The sequence below is a fragment of the Rhyacophila brunnea genome, unplaced genomic scaffold (assembly GCF_057557595.1).
Source record: "Rhyacophila brunnea isolate RB1 unplaced genomic scaffold, BYU_Rbru_1.0 scaffold_13, whole genome shotgun sequence".
Lineage (NCBI taxonomy): Eukaryota > Metazoa > Arthropoda > Insecta > Trichoptera > Rhyacophilidae > Rhyacophila > Rhyacophila brunnea.
Window position 1 is genome coordinate 31,532,109 of NW_028232785.1, and position 24,242 is coordinate 31,556,350.

The window sequence follows — 24,242 nt, forward strand, 5'->3', positions numbered from 1 at the left end:
TGTATACAAACGTTTATAGTGACACAGGCGCTGCATAATGCGAGACCGCTATATTCCGACTGCGAGTGGAAGTGAGAAAGCACCGCTGTTGCGTACTCACTCCCCCGTGCAACGGTTGAGAGGTGCGGAGTTCTTTGTAATTGCGGGAATAGAACTCTAGAACGCTAGCGTTCCAATTGACCGGCGCGGTCTGACCACCGGCTGTGTGCCCATACAGTATGAAGTCCGTACAGTACAAAGAATGCCGAACTCCGAACGCGGAACGCAGACCGCCTGACCGCTCTCTGTCTGCGCAAGCTCTAAGTCTTTATGAAATATGCTACCAGAACGGTCACCAGGTCAACCGGTCAACCAGGCGCGACAAATACCGGTCAGTCATTCATCAACCGTGCGCATATAAACACTTACCTAAGCTTAACCGTCAAGTGCAACGCACCGGATGATCCAATGAACAATAGCGAACGAGACGACCAGGATTGACAACCAGACCATGGAGCCAGCCTCAATAGCACAAAAGGTCAGTGCCTGGAATCCTAGACATACCCTCCTCTCCCAGCATCAGAAATATTCCTTCACAGTTTCCAGCTCACTTAAAAGCACAGCCAGTGTCTTTTATTTTAGTATCAACAGACAATTTGCATGTGTATAAGAATTTATACGAAATGGCTTTTCAATGGGTCCTATGATGTATTTGTATGCTACTAAACGTTATACATGAGTAAATATAATTATCACATTATACCTTTTCACAAGTATGAGTCATTTTGTGTCTTTTCATGCTACCAGACATCGTGCATGAGTAATTGCATTTATCACAGTTAAATGGCTTTACACCAGAATGAGACATTTTGTGTATTTTCATGTGATTTGACTGTCTGCATGAGTAATTGCATTTATCACAGTTAAATGGCTTTTCACCAGAATGAATCATTTTGTGTGTTTTCATATGACTTGGATGTCTGCACGAGTAATTGCACTTATCACATTTAAAAGGTTTTTCATTGGAATGGGTCCTTTTATGCATTTTCATGTTACCAGACGTTCTGCATGAGTAATTGCAAATATCACATTTAAATGGCTTTTCACCCGAATGGAGCATTTTGTGTGTTTTCATGTGATCTGATTGTTTGCATGAATATATGCATATATCACATTTAAATGGCTTTTCACCAGAATGAGTCATTTTGTGTTTTTTCATGCCACTTGAATATCTGCATGAATAATTGCACTTATTACATTTGAATGGTTTTTCACCAGAATGAGTTCTTTTGTGGTTTTTCATGCTACTACGCGTCGTGCATAAATAATTGCATGTGTCACATTTAAATGGTTTTTCCCTAGAATGCGTCATTTTGTGTGTTTTCATGCCACTAGCCTGTCTGCATGAGTAATTGCAATTATCACACTTAAATGGCTTTTCACCAGAATGACTCATTTTGTGTTTTTTCATGCCACTTGAATATCTGCATGAATAATTGCACTTATCACATTTAAAAGGTTTTTCACTAGAATGGGTCCTTTTATGCCGTTTCATGTGACTAGACCTTGTGCATGGGTAATTGCAATTTGCACATTTCAAGTGTTTTTCACCAGAATGATTCATTTTATGGGTTTTCATGCTGCTAGACGTCGTGAATGAGTAATTGCATTTGTCACATTTAAATGATTTTTTACTAGAATAAGTCATTTTGAGTGACTTCATGACGTGACCAGAACGAAATCTTAAAAAATGACTATCGTCACATTTAACCAGCCTTGCAAGTGAATCGGTCGTTTTCGCAATTGTGGTTTTGTGTATCGCTTTGTGAAGCAACATGAGGTCGAACGATGAAAAAAAATCAAAACAGATACTGCACACAAAATTTTGTTTATGAAACGATTTTTTTTCCAGTTGTATAACAGCCACTAATGATTCTGTGTTTACCATATTCGATTGAAAAATATCACGTTTACTATTGCGACAGGCGACATCTTTGTACGTTTCAATATATTCCTTGAGTTCTTTCTTAATGTCTTGTGCATCAATGTGTAGGTCTTCGCTAGACTCTTGTGCTTCAGTCACGTCCCAGGACGATATGAGACTCGCAACATTGGCTGGTACAGTGCTTCTAGCGATAATCTAAATAAAACATATTAAAGTATTGATAAATTATGAGATTCATTATAAATAAAAAGATCCAGTTAAAATTATGATATCTAGACACGGTGTTATTAAACCTATTTACATAGGCACGCGTGCCAAAGTATTCTAAATATAATCGAAGATCTTGTGCATAAAAACAGCAAATGTCACAAAACACTTTTTTTTCAGGAGAGGGCAAAAACATAATATCTTGGTTGTCAAAAAAAATTATATAAATTTGACAATGAGAAATTATAGAGAAACCTTATATGCACTATATGAATGTAAAAAAAAATATTAAATCTATTTCGGTTAAATAGATATTTAAAAAAGAATGAGTGTGACATTTGCTGTTTTTACACAATTTTTGGACCTTTGTTAGATTATTTCAAAATTGAAAAAATCGAAATGTAAATAGTATGACTAAAACTGTAATTTTATTAAATAAAATAAAGAATATATATTTCTGTTATCTTTAATCATAATACAACTTTTAATAAGGTTTGGACGTATTATTTACCTTTTAACAAACGACTTCAATGTTTCTAAAAAATCAAGAATGAAATATTTAAATGAAATGGTTTAATCATGTGCGGGTTAATACTGTTTAGTTTCATATTATTATTATTAGTTTAATTTAATAAAACACATTTTTCTTATTCCACTTTTAAGAAATAAATCTGGACCGGTTTCGTCCGCGTCTGTTTTTCTGCCAACTGTTTTCATCAGTTGAAAATGTCCCTCTAAGGCGGACTTAACCTGTCCAGGTTTATTTATTAAAAGTGAAATAAGTACTATAAAAATGTGTTTTATTAAATTAAATTTAATCATGTATACCAGCGCTTCGTAACCTTTTCTGACCCATGGCATACCACAGGTGTTCCCAGAATTCCGCGGCACACCGCACGTAAAACAATTTATACACCAAAGCCTGGACCCCACATCCTGAAGGGGTACCTTCAACCTAACGCTAAGGTTAAAGACAGTGTGATACTCTAAAATAGCGATTTTCAAATGGTGTTCGAGGTAAAATTAATGGTACTGATTGTATGTTTAGCAATTGTATTTATTAATACACCCACTTGAGTTATGATTAGTTGTCGGGATAAGAATAATTATTTGATGAGTATTGACATAATAATAAATTTTCTTCTACAACTGCATGTTTTAAAATATTAATAGCAGCGTACAAAATAGCGCCGCAGGTGACTTTTTTTTACTATAAGCGCAAATTTGTAATTTGTGTTTATCTCACTTATCTGGTTGACCTGCCACACCACCTCCCCAAGCTAGAGACCTGTCAGCTCCCCCTTATGGGGGCTTTGCACCTAAATTACATTGATTTATGTTTTTTTATTTGATAAACAATTAAATATACAGACAACATAACACACGACGAAGAACCAAATGTACATATTTCCATGTATTTGTATTAGCAATATAATAACTCTTCTTGTGATAACTGAGCTTGTTTCAATGAACGTAAAAGTTTTATATATTTTGGCTTGATACTTGAAAGAGCAACCCGAAGTTCTCGGTCAAGACCCTTCAAGCAAGACTGATTATTATTTTTAATTATAACATGAGTTCAAAAACTTTCGCTCACCTAGATATGTCGTAGAAAATGGGAGCTGAACTGCGATAGTGACATGGCCACAAAACGCATGCCTTCAGCCGGCATTTCTTGCGATAAATTTGTGACGTCGCAACTTTATAGTCCGATCGTAAATGTCGATTTTTGTATTAAATTGCGCAGCCTACCTCTTAAAAAAGCTATAATGATCATGTAATAAGTCCCATAGTACAGTCTGAGCGACTTACAGCTACTCAGAGTGAATTATGGATGAGTTTCTTTAAAGAAAACCGAACGGTCTTGTAAGATAAAATCTGAGTAATTAAAATGTCTAGAAATAACGTTAGAAATAAATAATAAAATGTAAACGACTTATGTGATATCATTTGCTAAATGTTGTAAACAAATGCCCATTCATAATTAATCAAATTTTGAATTATATAAAATCAAATTTTATTTACGTGAAAGAATTTGAATTTGAGTCACGATGTATTTCCCGTTGACTATTGTAAAATATCTTAAATAAATAAATTAGTTTTTAGTTAATTAGTTAATTGTTAATTAGTTAATTGGTCCACTTTTCGCGTGTGAACACGCCCCGAAAAGTCATGTAAGACCTTTTCCGACCCTTTTTTGTATTTTAAGTTAATAAAATTCATATTTCAATATTTATTTTGTATTTCAGTATTTGAACCCTTACGCGTAGACATAATTTCTTAATCGAAACTATGGACGGTTTTTTAGTTATTCAAAGAAAACATAAATTTAGAGTGGGGGAAATTTGCATCTGTGATGTCAAATTTCGGGAAATTCCCTTCTAAAGGGTCTAAAGGAACGCGTTTTTCCATACAAGTCAGTCGTCGATTTCCTATAATAGAGTTAAGTTGTCCGTAGCTGTGTCGCTGCACAGAATAAAAGGTATCGGTCACTACGCTATAATATACCTACCTAATTCTACTGAACTCCTACTGTGTAAATGTCTAAAATATTAATATGAACATCTCACGCTATATAAATACAGAAGAATCTCAATTTTACTTAATCCTAAAAATATTATAATGTTCATATGTGACGCAATATTATGTAGAGAAAATGACAGAGGTACGGAATATAATAAATTAATGACTCTCATTTTTAGGTTACGTCCTGTCTGGAGAGTTATTACTTTGAAAGACGTGAGAAGTGGTTTGACGTTTCAGACCAAACCACTTCTGACGGTCAGAAATTGATTTGAAGTTTGCTGGTACAGTGAACTAAACGTTAAAACTAATACCCTGTTCATCCAATATTTTTGAATGCGATTTTACGCCAGATGGCGTGAAAAACGTATAATTGCGTTCATCCAGATTTTGTATATAAGCATCTCGCCGAATCCGTGCACAGAATGCCCCTCTACCGTAAGTTTAGCGAACCGATTGCAAAATTTGGCAGAGTCGATATTTGACAGATTGCAACTGACAGCCCGTGTTTGTTGATAAATGTCATAGGTACTAGTTTTCTTCCGTATTTCATTATGTTTCTGTGAATTATTTTGATTATTGTCTAATGGTATTATCTATTTTACAATTGATCTTATAATTGGTGCTTCATTTTATTCAATCATGACTGCTTTATTTATACTAAACCTTGCTTTCGTAGATAAAGATAATCTACAATGCCGCAAATTTCGTAAAAGCGGCGACGCTTTCGAATTCAAGAGTTTCGTTAGTAAATACACATCAGACGCAGATTCATGAAATCTAATAAATATAATATTATATTTTTGACAACTCAATTCACATGATTGTGCTGGAATCGATTTATGCATAATAATTATATGGTAGGTACCTATACTATCACGATAACCATTTACTTTTATTACTTTACCCTTCACGTTAAGAGATTTCCTATAAATAAAATATATTGTAATGATTATATATTATATTTATTCAATAACGTAACATAATGTAGTATTAAATCTAAAAATAAAAGAAATATGAAAGTATGTAATAGCGAGTTCAACATATAGAGACTATTAGGGATATCTAGCAGCAAAATGCGAAAATTTATCTTTTATCTAACAGTTAAGCGCCCATAGACATCAAAAAGTGGCCATAGAGGAAAATATTTTTCTGTTTATGTATAAGGAATACTTGTTTCATATAGACGTGCATGTACAAAACCCCGTTATTTGAATGGAGCATTATGAAACACGAAGCGATTTCTCTAAACAGTTTCGCAAGCACCTCCATGAACACTCGACTAATTACTAGTTAGTACATGGTTGTAAACGGAAGCTCTACAACTATTCCGGTTTGCTTATAACGCATGCGCAGTGCGCCAATTTTGACCTGTCAAACTGTTTAGCTGAAACGCCTAAATTTATGTTGTCGTGCAGCATGGTAGATAATTAAGTAAAATTTGAGGCTTACAACATTAAATTGTTACAAAAAGTTTTGAAAATAGAATTATTGGTCTATACTCATCCCATTTCATGTAGCTATTGCTTCTGTTTATGGTATTTTATGGTTGCAAGTAGTTTTTTATAGACAATAAGCTTACCTTGTATTATTTACCTAAAAAGATCTCACGGGCGATTAATTTTATTCACCATTCAATTGATCGCAATTTTAGATAATCGCATTAATTATTGCTTTACATTATAATGATTGTGATGCATAAATCACCATATTTAAATATATTTACGTGATTTAACATAAGATTTATATACCTACCTACTCAATACTGTCTCAAAATATCTGTTTTAGCAATCGCCAATAACTCGATTCTACTCCGGAATGAATAAATGAAACAATTTTGACCGAATTATACTATAATAGTTCCTTATGAAGTTTTAAAGATGCATTAAAAAATCAAACCTTCAATATAAGACGGCATCGAGGGAAGAAAACGGCACATATACCTACGTACAATTGAACGTACCTGATGTATTGGCCTGTAATCTGAATATGAACAACCTGGTTGAGGATCATCATCATATAATGGGTGTGATATATCTTCAATAATCTCGCGCTTGACGACAGCTGGTTGATTATCGGATGTTTTATCAGAGAGGTCCGTCATAAGGTACTGAAAAAAGCATTATTATATTTTCTAAACACTATAAAACCAATTTCAGTTCATGTAACGTGCATACAACGATGTGTAATAATTATATTTAACATGAATTAGTAGATAACCTAACCTATATCACATGTATGTATCATAGCTGTCAAATTGTATAGGTAAACAGGTAATTTTTTGAAACAAAGTTTAATATCACCTTATGTTCCTACATAGTTGGTAAAGAGGCCACAGTTTATAATATTAATTAAAACAATCATTGTTATTCTCAATCTAAAGTGATTGTAAAGGAATTTAGTTTCCAAAAACTAACCTCGAAATTGCAACTTGAAACGTCCGCTTTCTCTTGCGTTACATGAAAGCGAGGGTCCGGGTTGTTTGGACGGCTAGGCATCATGTCAAACAAAGACTTGCCTTCTGTATCGGAGTATTCTCCATCACATTCTTGCTTTACATCCATGTTAAGTGTAAATATGGCAGGAACAACGTGATAGACAGGATACATTCAGGGTTAGAAAAGTGTTGCCACAAGTGTTTTCTTGTCTAAACAAAACAATGGCACGAAAATGATCGTCTGCATTTCCTCAATCATAACGAGATTAGCGCATCTCGGCATTCAAATGGCAAAAGGGCCCATTTGCATTTTTCCTATTTTCAAGTTTTCTTCTACAGACGTTGTTAAATGCAATATTAATCTTCAACGTGGTAAAAGAACATATCTGTCAGTGTAATACAAACCAAATGCCACCCATTTTTGAGCCAGGCACAAGGACATTGGGTGTGATTTGCACCAAGCACGGATAGACAGGGCAAAGTCAAAAGACATGGCCCTTTGACAATGTCTAGTTTGTTATACTTGCTTGATCCTTGATTGAATGGGTAGGCAATGAAGTGTCTCTACTTTGTTGTATTAGGTACCTAATTAATTTAATATATAGGTTTAAAATCACAGTGTAGGTACGTACATATTGAGATATCTCGGGTCCTGTGGCTAGCTCGGGATGTTGGTAGGACCCGGGTTTCACAAAAATTAAATAATAAATGAAAAGTCTTTATTTGTGAAAACGTGGCTTTATAATATTTTCAAGGGTTATTTTTACAAAAGAAACTTATGTTTAACAGTACCTATCCAAATTAATATTAAGTATATTGTTACGTTCATAATGTTAATTATGTTGCTTATATTCTAATTATATATTATTATCTGAATTCGTTTTATAATAGGTACATGAATAAGTTTTTAGAGCTGGAATTCGCGAACTCAATACCACGTCCTCCCGCGACTAGGTATGTATTTTTTTTCCATTATTTTTATATTGAGCAGCGATGCCATCTTTTCTTTTTACATAGGTACTCCCGAATTTCTTTGTCTTCGTCTCTTTATTCGGCACAATCACATTCTTCCCTGATATACTATTATTATAATTAGATACAATTCTTACGTGCTAAGTACATGTTGAACATTTTGACAGTTAATCAAGTAATTTTGGACGGTACGTACGCCCATTGTTGACTATAGGTCAAATGACATGTTTACACGTAATAATTATTAGACGTAATTTAGACTATCGAGAGAGGCCCAATAGTCATGGGTGTAACAGTATACGCTGTTAGTGTGTATTTGCCATTTGTGAATACGCGTAGTGCTTCAAAATATCGAAAGGCAAAACCCGAGTGGAAAAAAACTACCTCCTCAAATAGAATAGTACAAAACTTAAATCCAATAAAACACAGCTTATCGTTTGATCGCTACCACGGAATAGACTTTTCAGTATCTCGGCCATACATAATAAATAATTACGTATTGCGGCAACACTTTTCTCAAATTAATGTAGGTACCTTGAATGGATCCTATCTGTCACGTTCTTCCTGACATATTTACCATTAAAATGGACGTAAAGCGAGAATGTGATGGAGAACAATCTGATGAAGAAGTCAAACTTTTGTTTGATAAGCAGATTAGCCACCCAATCAGCCCGGAAGTTCGCACTCAAGTAAAGCAGGAGAAAGCCAACGATTTAAGTTGCAATTTCGAGGTTAGTTTTTTGAAACTGATTTTTTTGAAATAACAACGATTAGTGTGGAATAATAATATGTTGCTTTTTTATAAACTGCGTAGTGACATACAATGATATTAAACGTTGATTTAAAAAATAACTTGACTATACATTTTGACAGCTAGGTACCTACGATACGATTGTGATTTGGTTAGGGCAGGTTATCTTCTAATTCATTTTGACTATAATTAGTCATTGAAAGTGAATGTGGTTTTACTGTGTTAACCATAATGTTTCTTTCAGTATCTTTCAGCGGACCTCTCTAATATAAAACCTGAGACGGATGATCAACTATCCGTCGCCAAGCGCGAGATTATTGAAGATGTAATAGACCCATTATGTGATGTTGAAGATCCTCAACCGGGTTCAGATTACAGGCCTATACATCAGGTTCGTTCAATTGTATAATGTGTTATTTTTCTTCCCTTGGTGCAGTCTTATATCGATGGCTGGAATTAGCAATTCATGTTTTAATCTTAGAGCCGTTACACACGCGACACCATTGTCTCGAGACGCTGCATGAATGGGCGCATTTAGACGGAGAAACAAGTGTGAATGTTGTCACCGCTTTGTGAAAACAGTTTATTCAATTGTGCGAATATATATTCCCCTAATAAAAATACACACTTGACACGGTGACACAATTTAATAATCTGTATGTCTTGTTGTCTAAACAAAACAATGGTACGAAAATGATCGTCAGCATTTCCTCAATCATAATGAGAACAGCGCATCTCGGTATATAATAACTAATGACAAATAAATCAAATTGGGTTTTTTTCTCCTATAATTTACGTTAACGTTTAGTCGGTGTTCTTGACATTAGCATCTGTACCATAACACCTTCAAAATTCAATAGGTAGGTACATTATTGTTTATCAGATAATAGCTACACGGAATATTATCAACTGCATTTCGGCAACATTTATATAAAACTACAACATAACAGAAAGTTGTAAAGTTGTCTCTAGCACATTGCATACGATTGTTGATACGCAAACATGGAAGTCAAGCGAGAATGTTATGGAGACCAATCTGGTACTGAAGACAAGTTTAATGTAACGACTAGCCATCAAAACAGCACTGACACGCGCACCTATATAAAGCAGGAGAACACAGACGATTTCAGTTGCGATTTTGAGGTTAGTTTTTATTTATTAAGTCCATTCCTGCGATTTTTTATAAATATTTTAGCAGAATACCTACGATAGGTTTATATTTATACTAATTGTTTAAGATCCGACTGATTTTCTCTTAGGGATGCTTACATATTGTAGCTTAAAATTAAGAAGGGATCTTTATTTAGCTACATATTGTAAATGTGAACTCTGCCATTCTCGGTGGTGTTGGCTTGTGTGTCTCTGATAATTACCTTAGGAATCGAGGGCATCCGCTGTTTGTTCTCCCACGGTGCAGAACTAACCAGCCATTAGTAATGCCAATTGGAAGGGCAGTAACCATGTTTAATGAAATCGCTTCGGATATTGATATATTCCACTTACGTGAGGGTGAATTTATGTGGACGTTGTTTTATAAGTTTTTAAGATAGGGTCTATCAAAGTTCACTCTGTGTGCTTCCATCTACTTTTATTTTGTTACTTATTTTATTTATTTTCTTATTTTATTTCTTATTTTATTATTTATTCTCTGTATTTTTATTTTTAAAAATTATTAACACTTATTTTATGTCATGTCGTGAACGCTTTGAATTTATAATTTGTTATGTTCATTATATGTAAAATAAATAAATTTGATTTGATTTGATGAACATACGAGGATGTCAAACTTTCTTTCAAAAACCTTTTGACATAGGTACATTTAGACAGCTACCTTCCTCAATTATATAAAGAAGTATTGTTATAAAATAGGTACGCGAGCTCAAAATTGTTTCTTTATATGATTACAAAAATGCATAACGTTTCTTTCAGAACCAGGCAACGCGTCTCGCTGAAATTAATCCCGAGATTGACCTCCAGCTGGTTGACGTTAAACGCGAGTTCGTTGCAGACGCAAAACACCCATTCCACGATGAAGATCCAACACCTGGATGTTCGCATTCAGATAACGGACCAGTACAGCAGGTAATTGTATATTATGCGATATTTTCTTCCATTGGCTATGTATCCTATCACAGCTTTGTGACTAAATTTCAAAAGGTGCATATTATCCTCATCTCGGTTATTCACGCTTCGTACAACTATTTCACTAACCTATTTATCTGGTTTAGTGTGAATGGGTGAATTGACCTACAGTATTTGAATGTGATGTCTGTCACTGATGATTACCGATCGACCTCGTCTCTCAGAAAGTACTTTTGTCATAACATTATTGTTTGTAGGTAGCAGAATAATGCTGCGATGACATTATGCCACGTCTCATGCTGGCATGGCGACAAAGTAAGTCTGTGGTTTCGTCATTCTGCAGAATATTTTGAATGATCTAATTTCAATGAACCTAAACAGTTTATACGTGTGCGTAATTTAAAATAACTTGCGATATTGCATCCATACATAATATTGTGAACAGTGCCAGCGCCATCGTAAGATACATAGCTTGAGCATAATATCTTTATGTAGGTACAAGCATCTCTCAAACGAGTGATCCCACTGTTCAGCTGTCAAAATCAGATTTCAGATTGCCTCCAAAACAACATAATTATAAGGTCTTTCTCGCTTCGTATTGCATTATAGAAAAATCGCAAATCAAATTTATAACCTATCAGTGTTTTTTTTATAAATATACATTCCTGTTATTCATCAGTCATCAGACTAGGTATTGCGTTGTACAAAATAACAGTGGTAACATCGATTTCCACAAATTGTCTTTTGTGGCATTGGGCTATACATTACGTTTGTGGAAGGTGTGTTAATGTTAGTGTATTAATTATGATGTAACTCATCTATCAAAATCAAACCATTCCCTTTTTCAAGACAGCTGCAAACCAGCAGACCATACATTAGGGTTTTTTTTATATATAAACAGCTACACCTTAGTCACGTTCCCACATATTATTAAATACATAAATTCAAATTCTAATGGCTTTAAGTTTTGTACTTTTCCATTTGAGTCGTTTTTCGCGACCCGGGTTTCACCTTTCTGCAGCTTCAGGCGCTGTGCACATCTACCAACAAATTCAAATATAATTGCATTTCTTGTAGTGATTTATGTCTATCGGTATTAATTATGTGTTTCGGTTTTTACTTCCATTTCATGCGGCATTTGGTTTCAGAGTCAGTAAATAGATTCACGCACTCGTGCGTTGTGTTCTATAGGCAAATATACTATGGCTTCCACGCTCTACCATCGACGTTGCCATATTTTCGTCAACGAATTATAGTTCGCGGTCTAAGCAATTATAGTACCTATCTTTTGAAAATGTATAGGATTTTTTTGTTTACGAAAAGAGATTACGGAGAGTTTAAGAAATTCCTAGATCATTTTATAATATTAAGATACCTCTCCTGACCAAAATTCATACAAGCGAATTTATTAAAATATATAGATTTATTATTTTACGGTGATTACATTTTTACCTATGGTGTCTAGCAGGACTCGAAATGGAAGATTTTACGAACAGGAGCGCTCGATAATTTTCCGAAAATATTTACATATTTATGTAATAATTTAATGTATTAAATAGAAATATAACTGTTACGCTCAGACGGTTAAATGGGGTATCTAACTGTCTTTAAACTTGTGGCATGCAAGATTTGAGCATAATTTAATGGTATTACAGAGGAAAATCGAGGTTTTCTTCGCGTCATAAAAACATTTTTACTTTGATATCTGACTAATATCGTTTTTGAAATATATAAAGTTATATTATTACCTTTTAAATGCAATATTTCATATTCTTGTGTCTTCATTGTTACTCTAATTTCTTTAATTAATGTCTGAAGATGCTGAAAATTAAAAAACGTTGAAAAAAAAACTTAAACGGAATAGTATAACATAATTTAGAATTTATAATAACGATAATTTTGGGTATCTAGGTTTCCACTAAGGGATTTATCACAAGGCGTCACGATACAAATAGCAGTCAACAACCCTCGCCTTCAGAAGTGACGATAGATAAACAAAATATTAAAGAAGAAATCTTGAGACAAAATACTCCGAAAAAACTTCGACTTATTCTCACAAGGGTAATACATTTCTCACTTAATATGATTTGCACCATTTGTTACACAGAAATCGTCCTTCATCATGATCGTGAAACGTAGTAAAGGAAGTTATTGCAAAATATTTCCACGATCGTACTATTTTTAAGAAAAATTACATGTACATAATATGTCGGAGAAAGTTACATATATCGTTATATGCCTTGTAAAGTGTAACAACTCCAAGAAGAGTTCAGCTAAAAATTCCATCCGGGGACTAAATATAAAACAATTTCTTCCACAAATTCGAAATTCGAATCAAACGGTTTTTTTTAAGGATAATTATTATAAAAAAAACTTCGTCTCATTATCTCTAATACAATTGGTATTACACTTAGGTTATGTTTCAATATAAAGAATGTTACTTTCATCATGTGAATTATTCGTTGAATAAAAAATAAGTCTATTTGATTTTGTGTTGCATGGCCAAGCTAGCTCAGACCAATTCTGGTAACAGCCTACTTCTGCCTAGATTTTAACATTTTAATTAGTCATAATAATAGTATGTACATATTGACAACATGTTAGGTATATAAACGTTGTTTTTTTTAGTTAGCTGCGACGGATGTCACTGAGACAAATATAAAGCACGAGTTCACTGAAGATGAAATGCCACTATTTTCTGCTGAAGATCCTCAACCTGGATGTTCGCATTCAGATTACACACCAGGACATGGGGTATATTAAATTTTATATTATATTGTAACATTTGCTTCTCTATTCACCGATTTCTATCGAAGGTTGACGTTTAACATTTCAATAAATCCCCATAATATTCCAGCCAGTCGTGTCAGCTATAATATATCGATAGCAAAGGGTAGAGATAGGCTGTGAAGATCCGCCATAAATAGTTTACATTGAACTTTGCTAGTCATAGAAAGACAAGACTACAATTTACAGATGGTGTTTGTTAGTTTTTAAAAATCAATTAAACCCTTCCTAAGCCAATCTATAATAGTTTTGGTATACTTTAGACGATACGAAATTCGTTGGATTTAGAATACATATTATATATATTGCGCCATTGTCGGTTCATTTATTTAAATTCACAGTCCTGCCTAAACCAAACTATAATAGATAGAAAAATATTTTTGAAACTACAAAATATTCAAATTTATTTATGATTTAATTGGAGAATTTTTGATATTTTATGGATTGACGAATATATTTACTATTAAGAGCGTAATTCAGTGAAACGGCAAATAATTTTCAACAGTAGTCTCGACGAAACTTCGCACTCGTCGCCAATCGGAGACCGACGGTCGAGGTGTGCGCACGTCGATTTGTTTTATCATGGCGTCGGATGAATATATTCTTAAATCGTGTAAAGATGACTAAAAAACTTTACCTTTGTACTTGAAAAAGAAAACATAACAATGAAGATACAATTATTATTAGTAATATAACAATAAACATAACAGTAAATGGACGCAAATTGAATTTTTATGACAAATTATATTTCGTTCAGCACGCGTCACTTGCACCATGCCTCAACTGAAGTATAAGCCTTGACTATTATGGTTTGGTTTTCATTGGAGGTCCGCATGTGAAATGGAACGACAGTGGCGAACCTGCAGAAAGAAATACGAACTACACCGCATATAATATTTTTACGTCTATCTAATATCTACAAACTTGTCCCAACCTGTCTGAATCTATCAAAGATCACCAAAACGATGATTTCATCGCGTCTCGCATACGCTTGAAGAATGAGATTGGAGAGACAGTCAGCCTTTTTAGGTGTAAATAATTATTTATGCGATAGTTTAAAATACACACTATTTGTGCTAGTAAATCCATGCACGTGTACAGGCACTATCAGTTTAGGAAATTTAATCAATCTACACAATATCATCACCAGATAAATAAATAACTTTTTAGTCTTTTTAATTGACGAATAAATTTATCAGAATAGTTAATTTCACCAAACAAAAGATTTATTATTGATTTATTTTAAAATACGACTTGCTGTTTCGCTTAGACCAGAAAAAAATAGATATATTATGATATAACATTTTATATGTGTAAATTATATTAACCGATTCATTCCTTCTCGAGAGTGTCGCCTTTTGGATAAATGCCGTCCCTATACAACGCTCATTTTGCGTGCCCTTACGAATTCAGAAGTATGATATATTAAAACATTGTTTATACTTTTGAACGAGGTCGCTTGATGATATTTGAATATAAATTCAATTCGATAATTTTGAATATTTTTGTGACATTAGTTTCAGCTTTCGGCATCTTCCGACACTATGCATACTTTCCAATGACACACTGACACAAAAATTACTAGTTATAACACGTAACTTAGAATGTTTTTTATCGAACAGGGTGCAAAACTGCCTCATAGTATGTACGTTATTCTGGTGATCTTAAATTATTTTATCATGAAATATTAGAAATAGACACAGTAAAGTGAAACTATCCTATTCAGATCAATCTAAAATTTTGCATTCGAAACTATAATATATTCATACATATTACCAAGTTTGCTTTTCGATGTTACATGTAGGTGAATTTTTTTAAAACTATTTATGGATCATTCCGTAACATTGTTTGTATTTAATATCTATGTCGGTACTATTACTATTTCTTAATGTCATTTTCATTCTCACTACACTTTAATGTCTGAAGATGCTGAAAGGCATAATCTTTGAAAAAAATTAAGCAAACGGAACAGTTTAAAATCTATAATATTGACATCGATTATTTTTGTTTATTCTAGGTTTCTACTAAAGGCTTTTTCACAAAGCATCACGATATAGACAGGTGTCAACAATCCTCGGCTGATAGAATCAAAGATAAAATCATAAAGTATTCAGAAGTGACGATAGATGAACAAAACGTTAAAGGAGAAATCTCAGAACGAGAGACTCCGAAGGAACTTCGACTTATTCTGAAAAGAGTAGTACATTTCTCACGTAATTTGATTTGCAGCTTTTGTAACGCAGTTTTTGGATGCGAAAGTACTCTTAAAAGTCATAAAGTAATTCACATGGGCTTTTTTGCTAATCAACATCAAGAAAATATATTCTCGCAACAAAATCATTTCAAAGCACATAAAATGACACACACCGGTGAAAAACCTCATAAATGCAAGATATGCTCATATAGATGCTCGCGACTTAGTAGTCTTAAAAGACATGAAATGACACACACAGGTGAAAAACCTCATAAATGCAAGTTATGCTCATATAGATGCTTGCGACTTAGTCAGCTTAAAAACCATGAAATGACACACACAGGTGAAAAACCTCATAAGTGCAAGGTATGCCCATTTAGATGCTCGCAACTTAGTTATCTTAAAAACCATGAAATCATACACACAGGTAAAAAACCCCATAAATGCAAGGTATGTTCGTATAGATGCTCGCGAATAAGTAGTCTTAAAAACCATGAAATGACACACACAGGTAAAAAACCTCATAAATGCAAGTTATGCTCTTATAGATGCTCGCAACTTTGTAATCTTAAAAGCCATGAACTGACACACACAGGTGAAAAACCTCATAAATGCAAAATATGCCTTTATAAATGCTCGCATCTTAGTCAACTTAAAAATCATGAAATGACACACACAGGTGAAAAACCTCATAAATGCAAGGTATGCCCATATAGATGCTCGAAACTAAGTCATCTTAAAAATCATGAAATGACACACACAGGTGAAAAACCTCATAATTGCAAGTTATGCTCATATAGATGCTCGCGACTTAGTCATCTTAAAAGACATGAAATGACACACACAGGTGAAAAACCTCATAAATGCAAGTTATGCCCATATAGATGCTCGCAACTAAGTAGTCTTCATAAACATGAAATGACACACACAGGTGAAAAACCTCATAATTGCAAGTTATGCTCATATAGATGCTCGCGACTTAGTCATCTTAAAAGACATGAAATGACACACACAGGTGAAAAACCTCATAAATGCAAGTTATGCCCATATAGATGCTCGCAACTAAGTAGTCGTCATAAACATGAAATGACACACAGGTGAAAAACGTCATATTTGCAAGTTATGATCATATAGATGCTCGCGACTTAGTTATCTTAAAAATCATTTAATGACTCATACAGGTGAAAAACCTCATAAATGCAAGGTATGCCCATATAGATGCTCGCAACTTAGTAGTCTTCAAAAACATGAAATAACACACAGGTGTAAAACCTCATAAATGCAAGGTATGCCCATATAGATGCTCGCGACTGAGTAGCTTTAAAAACCATGAAATGACACACACAGGTGAAAACCTCATAAATGCAAGGTATGCCTATATAGGTACTCGCAACATAGTCATCCTAAAAATCATGAAATGACTTACAGGTGAAAAACCTCATAAATGCAAGGTTTACCCATATAGGTGCTCGCAACTAAGTAGTCTTCATAAACATGAGATGACACACACAGGTGAAAAACGTCACAAATGCATGTTATGCTCATATAGATGCTCGCGATGAAGTAGTCTTCAAAACCATGAAATGACACATAAGTGAAAAACGTCATAAACGCCAAGGCTGCGGTTAGCGTACTGACGCTCATGCGACTTGCGACAAAGTCTAGACTAATTATCCGCTTCAAATGTTTTGCCTTTCCATTGTAGGAGCGTCTTTTACCAGCGGTTTGAGCCAGTGGCACTTCACCTTTTCAATATAAATATTTATTTAATATATTTAATGAAATTGAGAACCTGAACAGAGTTATTTGGATTATAACCAGAAGGTATTGTATGATTCCCACTTTGTTTGTAAACTTATATCGCTTAACAAATGCAAATTACAAACATTTGGAAGTCTATGCACGTATTCACCTGCACACATTGTTATCAATTAAATGTAGTCTGGGCAGCCCATATCATACAAATTTATGAGATTTAACCAAAACAACATTCGTCGAGACCACACGGCGTTCCTTTAAGTGAAACAAAATCTATAGACACGTCTATGCTCGCATGTTTGTTTGTGCGTTTGCATACGTTTTATATTCGTGGCGAAATACAAAAAAGTGCACATTTGTTTAAAATAGTATCTATGAATTATTGTTTTTATACAAATGTTTGCAAACAATTCAATACGTTAGAGCATGAACCACGGAAGTCACGTTTGGACTTTTGTTCAGGAGAGTGATTTTAGTGTAGGTTAAATGTTTGAAACTCTATAACTTTCTAAAGAACTATATATATTGCTAGGGTCTGTAAACGGTATTATTCATAATTAAATTTATTTTTGACCATAGTATAGAAAGAAATACCAAATTATTTAGAATTAATAAATTAATGGACTTCCGTGTTTTATGTTCTAACACATAATGTAGAAGTACCATTAAGCAATACTTCACCTATAGATAATACACAGAAGTCCATATAGGTATAAATTATTTTTATTTCATGTACATCATATTATTAATAATTATTTTATTATAAATACACAAAATATTTCAGTTAGTCTAAATATGAAAAGGAATTAAATAATTTTTTATTTACATAAGTACAAAATTATTTGAAATTTATTATTGCTCTAGAAAAAATCAACGCAATGAGAATTATTCCGGGACATCAGCTGATGAGGAATTATATGGAATTCTGTAATAAAATTCTTGAAATTCTGGAAATATCCATTGTTTCATAGTTTGCAGATCTTAACCGGACACGGTGGTTTTGCCTCGAATCTCTTGGTCTAATAGAATCTCCAACTTGCTTATGTGCCGAATTGCAGGATGCCGATCACATCCTCTGGGAGTGTCCCCATATTATGTCGGTTGAAAGGGAAGAGCTTCTCAAGTCGGTTCGACCCTCAGTTGAACCGGTCGGCCATTGCGACTTGGTATCTACGGGGAAAAATTTGTCATCTTTTAAAAAGTTTGCGGCGTTTTACGGCGAGCGAAAAGGTCAGAGGTCGACAGTTTAAAAATCTTCATCGGAGAAATTCGTCTTATAACGTAGATAACCAGCGCCATCTTAAGAAATAAATAAAAAAGAAAAAAAGGTGTGCCATCAATATTCTTTTTTCTAGCCACAAAAGGAGCTGAAGATAATGGATACAAAGAGCAATTTAATTTAAATAATTGTTTATATAAATTAACTCAATGTTAATAACTTTAATAGGCTTGTTTCTTTTACATGTCCCTACAGACTGAACCCAATCCCATGGAGTAAAAATCTGCATACCGTTCAGCATCTTTTTTGACGTTCTGTTATAGTGGTCAGTGTTTATCTCCATGTGTGTATGGCCTCGTAATAGGAATTTGTGATTTATGATTTTTAGCGTAGGAATGGTTTTCAGAAACCAGGTATATGAAAAAACAATCGTGATATTCCTATTTTGGCCAGGGCAATTAATTATCTTACCAAGTCGTCAGCTATTCAATATTTGCTAAAACATTGCTAGATACCCATTTCATCAAGCAGCAGCCGATCTTATTGTCACCCCTTCCACTTTTTATTTCATCCACATCAGTGTTGTGTCTCACTCACCACTTGCATCATCCTATATTTTAAAATTCAGGGTCCACAATTTTCTCAGATGGAAACTATATGGAGTAGGTAAACACTTCTCCAAGTCAACCATTATTACTTTCATACTGGTAATTTTTTCTGTTGCAAGAGTTTTATCAATCTTATTTAATTGCAGCTGCTTCCTGTATGTGGTCTTCCAAAAGGTGTCTTTGAATATCTTTTTTTCAAAAGAAATATGTATTGACATCTTTAAGACTCATCTTAGGGCTATCGCAGGCATCACGTGTATCATTGCTTAAAAAATCAAACCCGAATCAATTTTTTATTTAATTTATTTAAAAATCCATTTCGAATATGGCGATAGAGCCACAATTTTGGGTTCATTTATGTGGTTATATTCTTTGAAGAATAAATAAAACATTTTTGTAATACTTATTTATGTATAACTAGCTGTATCACCCGGCGCTGCCCGGGAGTTACGTAGAGTGCAAGGGGTTGAATTAAAAAAATATATATAATATTTTAGATTTTTATTTTTTTTTTACATTTATTGCATTTAAATATCTCAAAAAGTAGTACACATTCTATTTATTATTATAAAACTGTCCCCGGGGTGCAACGGGTTAAAACTGAAATTTGGGACTCTGACCACGCAATCCGGCTCTGATGCCACTACATACAATTATTGTCCGTGAGTGAAGCATTCCGATCTACGCGTAACACGTCGCCCGCGCTAACCTGGCGGTTATTAGGTTTTCTAATCTAACTTTGCCATTTGACCTCCAATCAAGCTGTAAAAAATAATATTTTTAAAATTTTAAAAAAATATTTTTTTAAATGTACACATTCTAGCGACATTTTCAATAAAAAAAATGGGGGTTGCAGCATTAACTTCCGCGTTTCAAGACCTTGTACGCGGCGACTTTTTTTCCGCAAAAACCGTAAAACTGTCCCCGGGTTGCAACGGGTTAAATCTGAAATTTGAGACCCCGACCACGCACTCCGGCTCGTCAGCCCTCGTCTACTGTTCAAATTTTGTCGAAATCTGACTGCGTGTGTAGATTTTTAAAAAGAAAAACGAAAATTATAGTTTAGATAATACGTACCTATCAACGTTCTGTTATAATAAGGCATCACATCTATTTAATTTACAATACTATTTGATTATAGCATAATAAACAATATAATATAATATAAACATTTATGTACCTACTTGACTGTGTCAAATTAAGGAATGTTCAAAAGAATCTCACAACATTCAGTTCACCATCAAAAGCAGTAAATTAACTAAAATTACGTTTTAAACCAATGCACACCTGCAGTAATAAATAAGATGATATATGTATTCGTTATACAAGAAGCACTTTAAAGTCAAAGTAGGACAATCTCTTATCCATACTGATTTGAACATGTGCATATTCTCACCCTCTTTTAAAATACTGACATGAGTCAAGAAATGCACTTAACTGATAATTATTAATATTATTTACGAGCTCATGCAATCTGTTTCCCACCCTTTTGGGGTAAACACCTGCATTTCATACCCTATTTTAACTATGTTGATTTAAACACGTGCATCATTATTTAAATTGCTCCCACGCTCTTGCAAGCATAGAAAATGCACTTAACTGGTAATTACCAATATTATTTACGAGCTTATGTTCTAGACTCGGGGTAAAGCAATCTGTTATCTACATTAATTGCATAAGTGTGCATCTTTTTGGGTTAGATAGACACTTATGGACACCTTGATATATTAATATTTTGTAGTTGTGATCCTTATCGTCACAACTACAAAATAAAAGAGAAAAAATGTCTTGCCAGGTGGGATTGAATAAAGTATAAAGTAAAGAGAGCAGAGCATGAGACAAAGGCATGGGTTGCGTGCATCCTTTTCAAGCTGAACAATAATTACTTCCGTAACCTCGCAACTGACAACGGTAAAAAATTAAATTTGAATTACAAAAAGGAATTGCACGGCTGAATGCACGTGCAATCTATGATTAAAAGATGTAGTTATTAAAGACCTGGACGCCACACGGTCTTGATACCGTGAAAGATTACAATTATATAGCAGTGTGGAATAAAGGGGAAATAATAAATGAAAGGGCAATTTATGTACTTGACCGAACTATATCGGCTGTGGAAAGAGCAAAAGGAGTTAATCCACACTAATCAAATTTTACAGGAGGCACAAAAAACGTTTTGATAAAGATTTTGGGCCAAAGTCTAAATATAAAATAGACACAAACTTGAAGTGCATGATGATTAATAATTTGGTGTTATTTTTTCCCAATCTATAATTAAATAATGAAGTTATTGAAGAAAAACTAATAAAAATGAGGGTTAAGTCATTTTACCTGACAAAAAATTAGGTAGGTATTAACATATTTGGAGTTAGACACGTACATTTTACTTGCGATTTATATTATTACTATAATATATTAACATAAAACATTGCATAATAATGATATTAGTCTATTACAATGATATTAATCGTAAATTAAAGCGAATTGAAAACAATTTCAATTGAGAAGTATTTTTGACACATCACATAACCTATAAATCGCATGGCAGTGTTTTAAGTGAATTAGCAAATATTGTATTACTTTTCTCAGATATTATGAAATCATCAAATCAATTAATCGATAATCGACAATTAAAACACAATATAAGTTGTCACAGGCCGTTTCATGCCGATATAGATAGAATTTACAATAGCTCTTCTCGTGTGTGATATAAAAACTTCAAGATGTAATTTTAAACACTAACAGTTCTTGTCGGGATTATTTGTTGTGTCCATATTAACACCACACTTTTCAAGAATTATTTTGCTTCATTCTGTTGCCATTTTCACTCAATGTTTAAACTTTAAATGATTTTTTATGAAAAGACTGTCGAAATCCGTGTTAACTGTCAAACGACCGACCGAGTAATGTACGTGGCTTAAGTCTTCCTTCTGGTTCATAACTTACCCGGTCAGCCGGCAGAGTTTAGTAAAACTACCATTATTTTCATACATTTGCAACGTAAGATGCATAACGCCTTTTTCCTTTCCGTAAAAGATTACTTGAACGACTAATAATGTCATTGATGTGGAATAAATCCTTTTACCTGGACGCAAATTCCAAACGCCCTTCTTTTTTAAAAATTAAAAGCTAAAATTTGATAATAATTTGGCATTTTGCAGCTTACATCCTTTAGGCAGAATGTGTATTTAGTTGTGTGCAATGCTATTATTCAATAAAACCTATTTAGCAAAAAGTGAGGGTTAAATCCTTTTGCCTTTCCACAGTCGATATTATAGCGAAAACAAGAATATTACATTAAAAGGTTATAAAGGAAATACTATAATAACGGCAAGCAGCTAAGTTTTAAAAGAAACATTGGAAGATAAGTGAATCAAATAATAATAGTTTTACAATACCAAACTTGGAACGAACACAGAGGCCTCAAGCACTGCGGCTGCAATCGTGCTGCTTTAAGTGACGTCCATTATAAATGTTGGTAAAACCAAAGCAGAGCACGACTATCCTTTATGACAGACCGAATCAAAAAGCCCTGTTGCTACTTTCACACCTCGCGACGTCCGCTGCGGCCGGAAATTCTCTCAGCGACATCTGTGGAATCGCGAACGCTCCATGACTTGACCATACATATTCGACGGGGTTGCCAGAGTATGAATGTTGGTTATGGTCATTTTGAACATAACACAATACTGTGATTTTGCCATCCGATATTTTGTTTGCTAACATCATGGTAGGTATTATAAGGTGACTAAGATGACAAGATGGTTGGAACTAACGAAGAACCACCAGGATAAAGAAACCCCTAATAAATCTACTAGAGGAATACTCTCATAGGTAACGTAGTTTTAAAAATATCTCTCTCTCTCTATATATACCAACAGGTGCAAATAATGACCCGGAATTCATGTAAGAATTAATTGTCCAGCAATATCCGTCGAATCTGATCCTCAAACGTCAGTTAGTGGTGCTGAATTAAAAGATACTAGGTCCAATAATAAGCCGTTCTGACAAATTCATCGCCAGCTGGCTTTCATGGACAACATATTTAAGAGGAAGACATCCACAAAAAAAACAAAATGGTTGATGAACGAGTCTAGATCGAGGCATTTATTAGAAAGCCTCCAAAACACGAGGGCCATTACTCCTGTAAAGATGTTCCTATTTAAATATGCTTACCAAGTCATTTAAATATAAACATTATATTGTAATGATGAATATAAAGCAATGCAGTTGGAAAATAGAAGTGTGAGAACTGCATATCGTCACTGTTATGGCAGAAGACACTAATTCGAAAAAATGACATAGGTACCTATTGAGTTAGTTATAGGTACCAAAATGTTCCTTATTTCAAACTTTACCGTCTGGAAACCTTCTTAATAAATAAACAGTTATTGTTGTAAAGTCATCCTTTTTACGAAAAACTCACATGATAGACCATTTCAAACATTTTAACAACTTCAAAGTCAAATTACTCAAAACTAGTATTCTTCAGTTAGTGTGTTCTGCCAGAACAAAGACGATATTATGATGTAGGTATTTAACAAAACGGGTTTCAAATTCAATAAACCTTATTAGATACATAAGGCGATGAATATATTACATGTAAACATTATATATTATATCTATCAAAGAGGCAAGGAAAGAAATCTCCAAACAACACAATGAACATTTCATTGATGCACACAAATGTTATTACAGTAAACCAGGAGATAAAACTACAGCTAAGGAAAGATCAAACCAACTAGTTATAGTTGTTTTACCATGTCTGCTATTATCCACA

The 24,242-nt window shown here is 33.8% G+C and overlaps 1 protein-coding gene and 1 long non-coding RNA gene across 2 annotated transcripts; both read left to right on the forward strand.

Moving 5' to 3' along the window:
- The first annotated feature begins 8,594 nt into the window (after positions 1–8,594).
- Positions 8,595–9,352, forward strand: LOC147077282 (uncharacterized). The gene is made up of 3 exons (XM_085941626.1): positions 8,595–8,794; positions 9,059–9,205; positions 9,296–9,352. Exons 1-3 carry the CDS (start codon positions 8,603–8,605, stop codon positions 9,350–9,352), a joined length of 396 nt encoding a protein of 131 aa, XP_085797752.1. The 5' UTR covers positions 8,595–8,602.
- Positions 9,353–10,743: 1,391 nt separating this feature from the next.
- On the forward strand, positions 10,744–16,640 carry LOC147077283 (uncharacterized). The gene is made up of 4 exons (XR_015069797.1): positions 10,744–10,896; positions 12,808–12,957; positions 13,525–13,650; positions 15,701–16,640. It is a non-coding gene; the product is annotated as an uncharacterized LOC147077283 (long non-coding RNA).
- Positions 16,641–24,242: the final 7,602 nt, after the last annotated feature.

Excerpts from the sequence above, each read along its gene's own strand:
- LOC147077282 (XM_085941626.1), top strand. The coding sequence starts at position 8,603 with ATGGATCCTATCTGTCACGTTCTTCCTGACATATTTACCATTAAAATG. Across the intron at positions 8,795-9,058 it reads ATTTAAGTTGCAATTTCGAG|TATCTTTCAGCGGACCTCTC; the intron begins GTTAGTTTTTTG and ends TGTTTCTTTCAG. Across the intron at positions 9,206-9,295 it reads ATTACAGGCCTATACATCAG|AGCCGTTACACACGCGACAC; the intron begins GTTCGTTCAATT and ends TTTTAATCTTAG.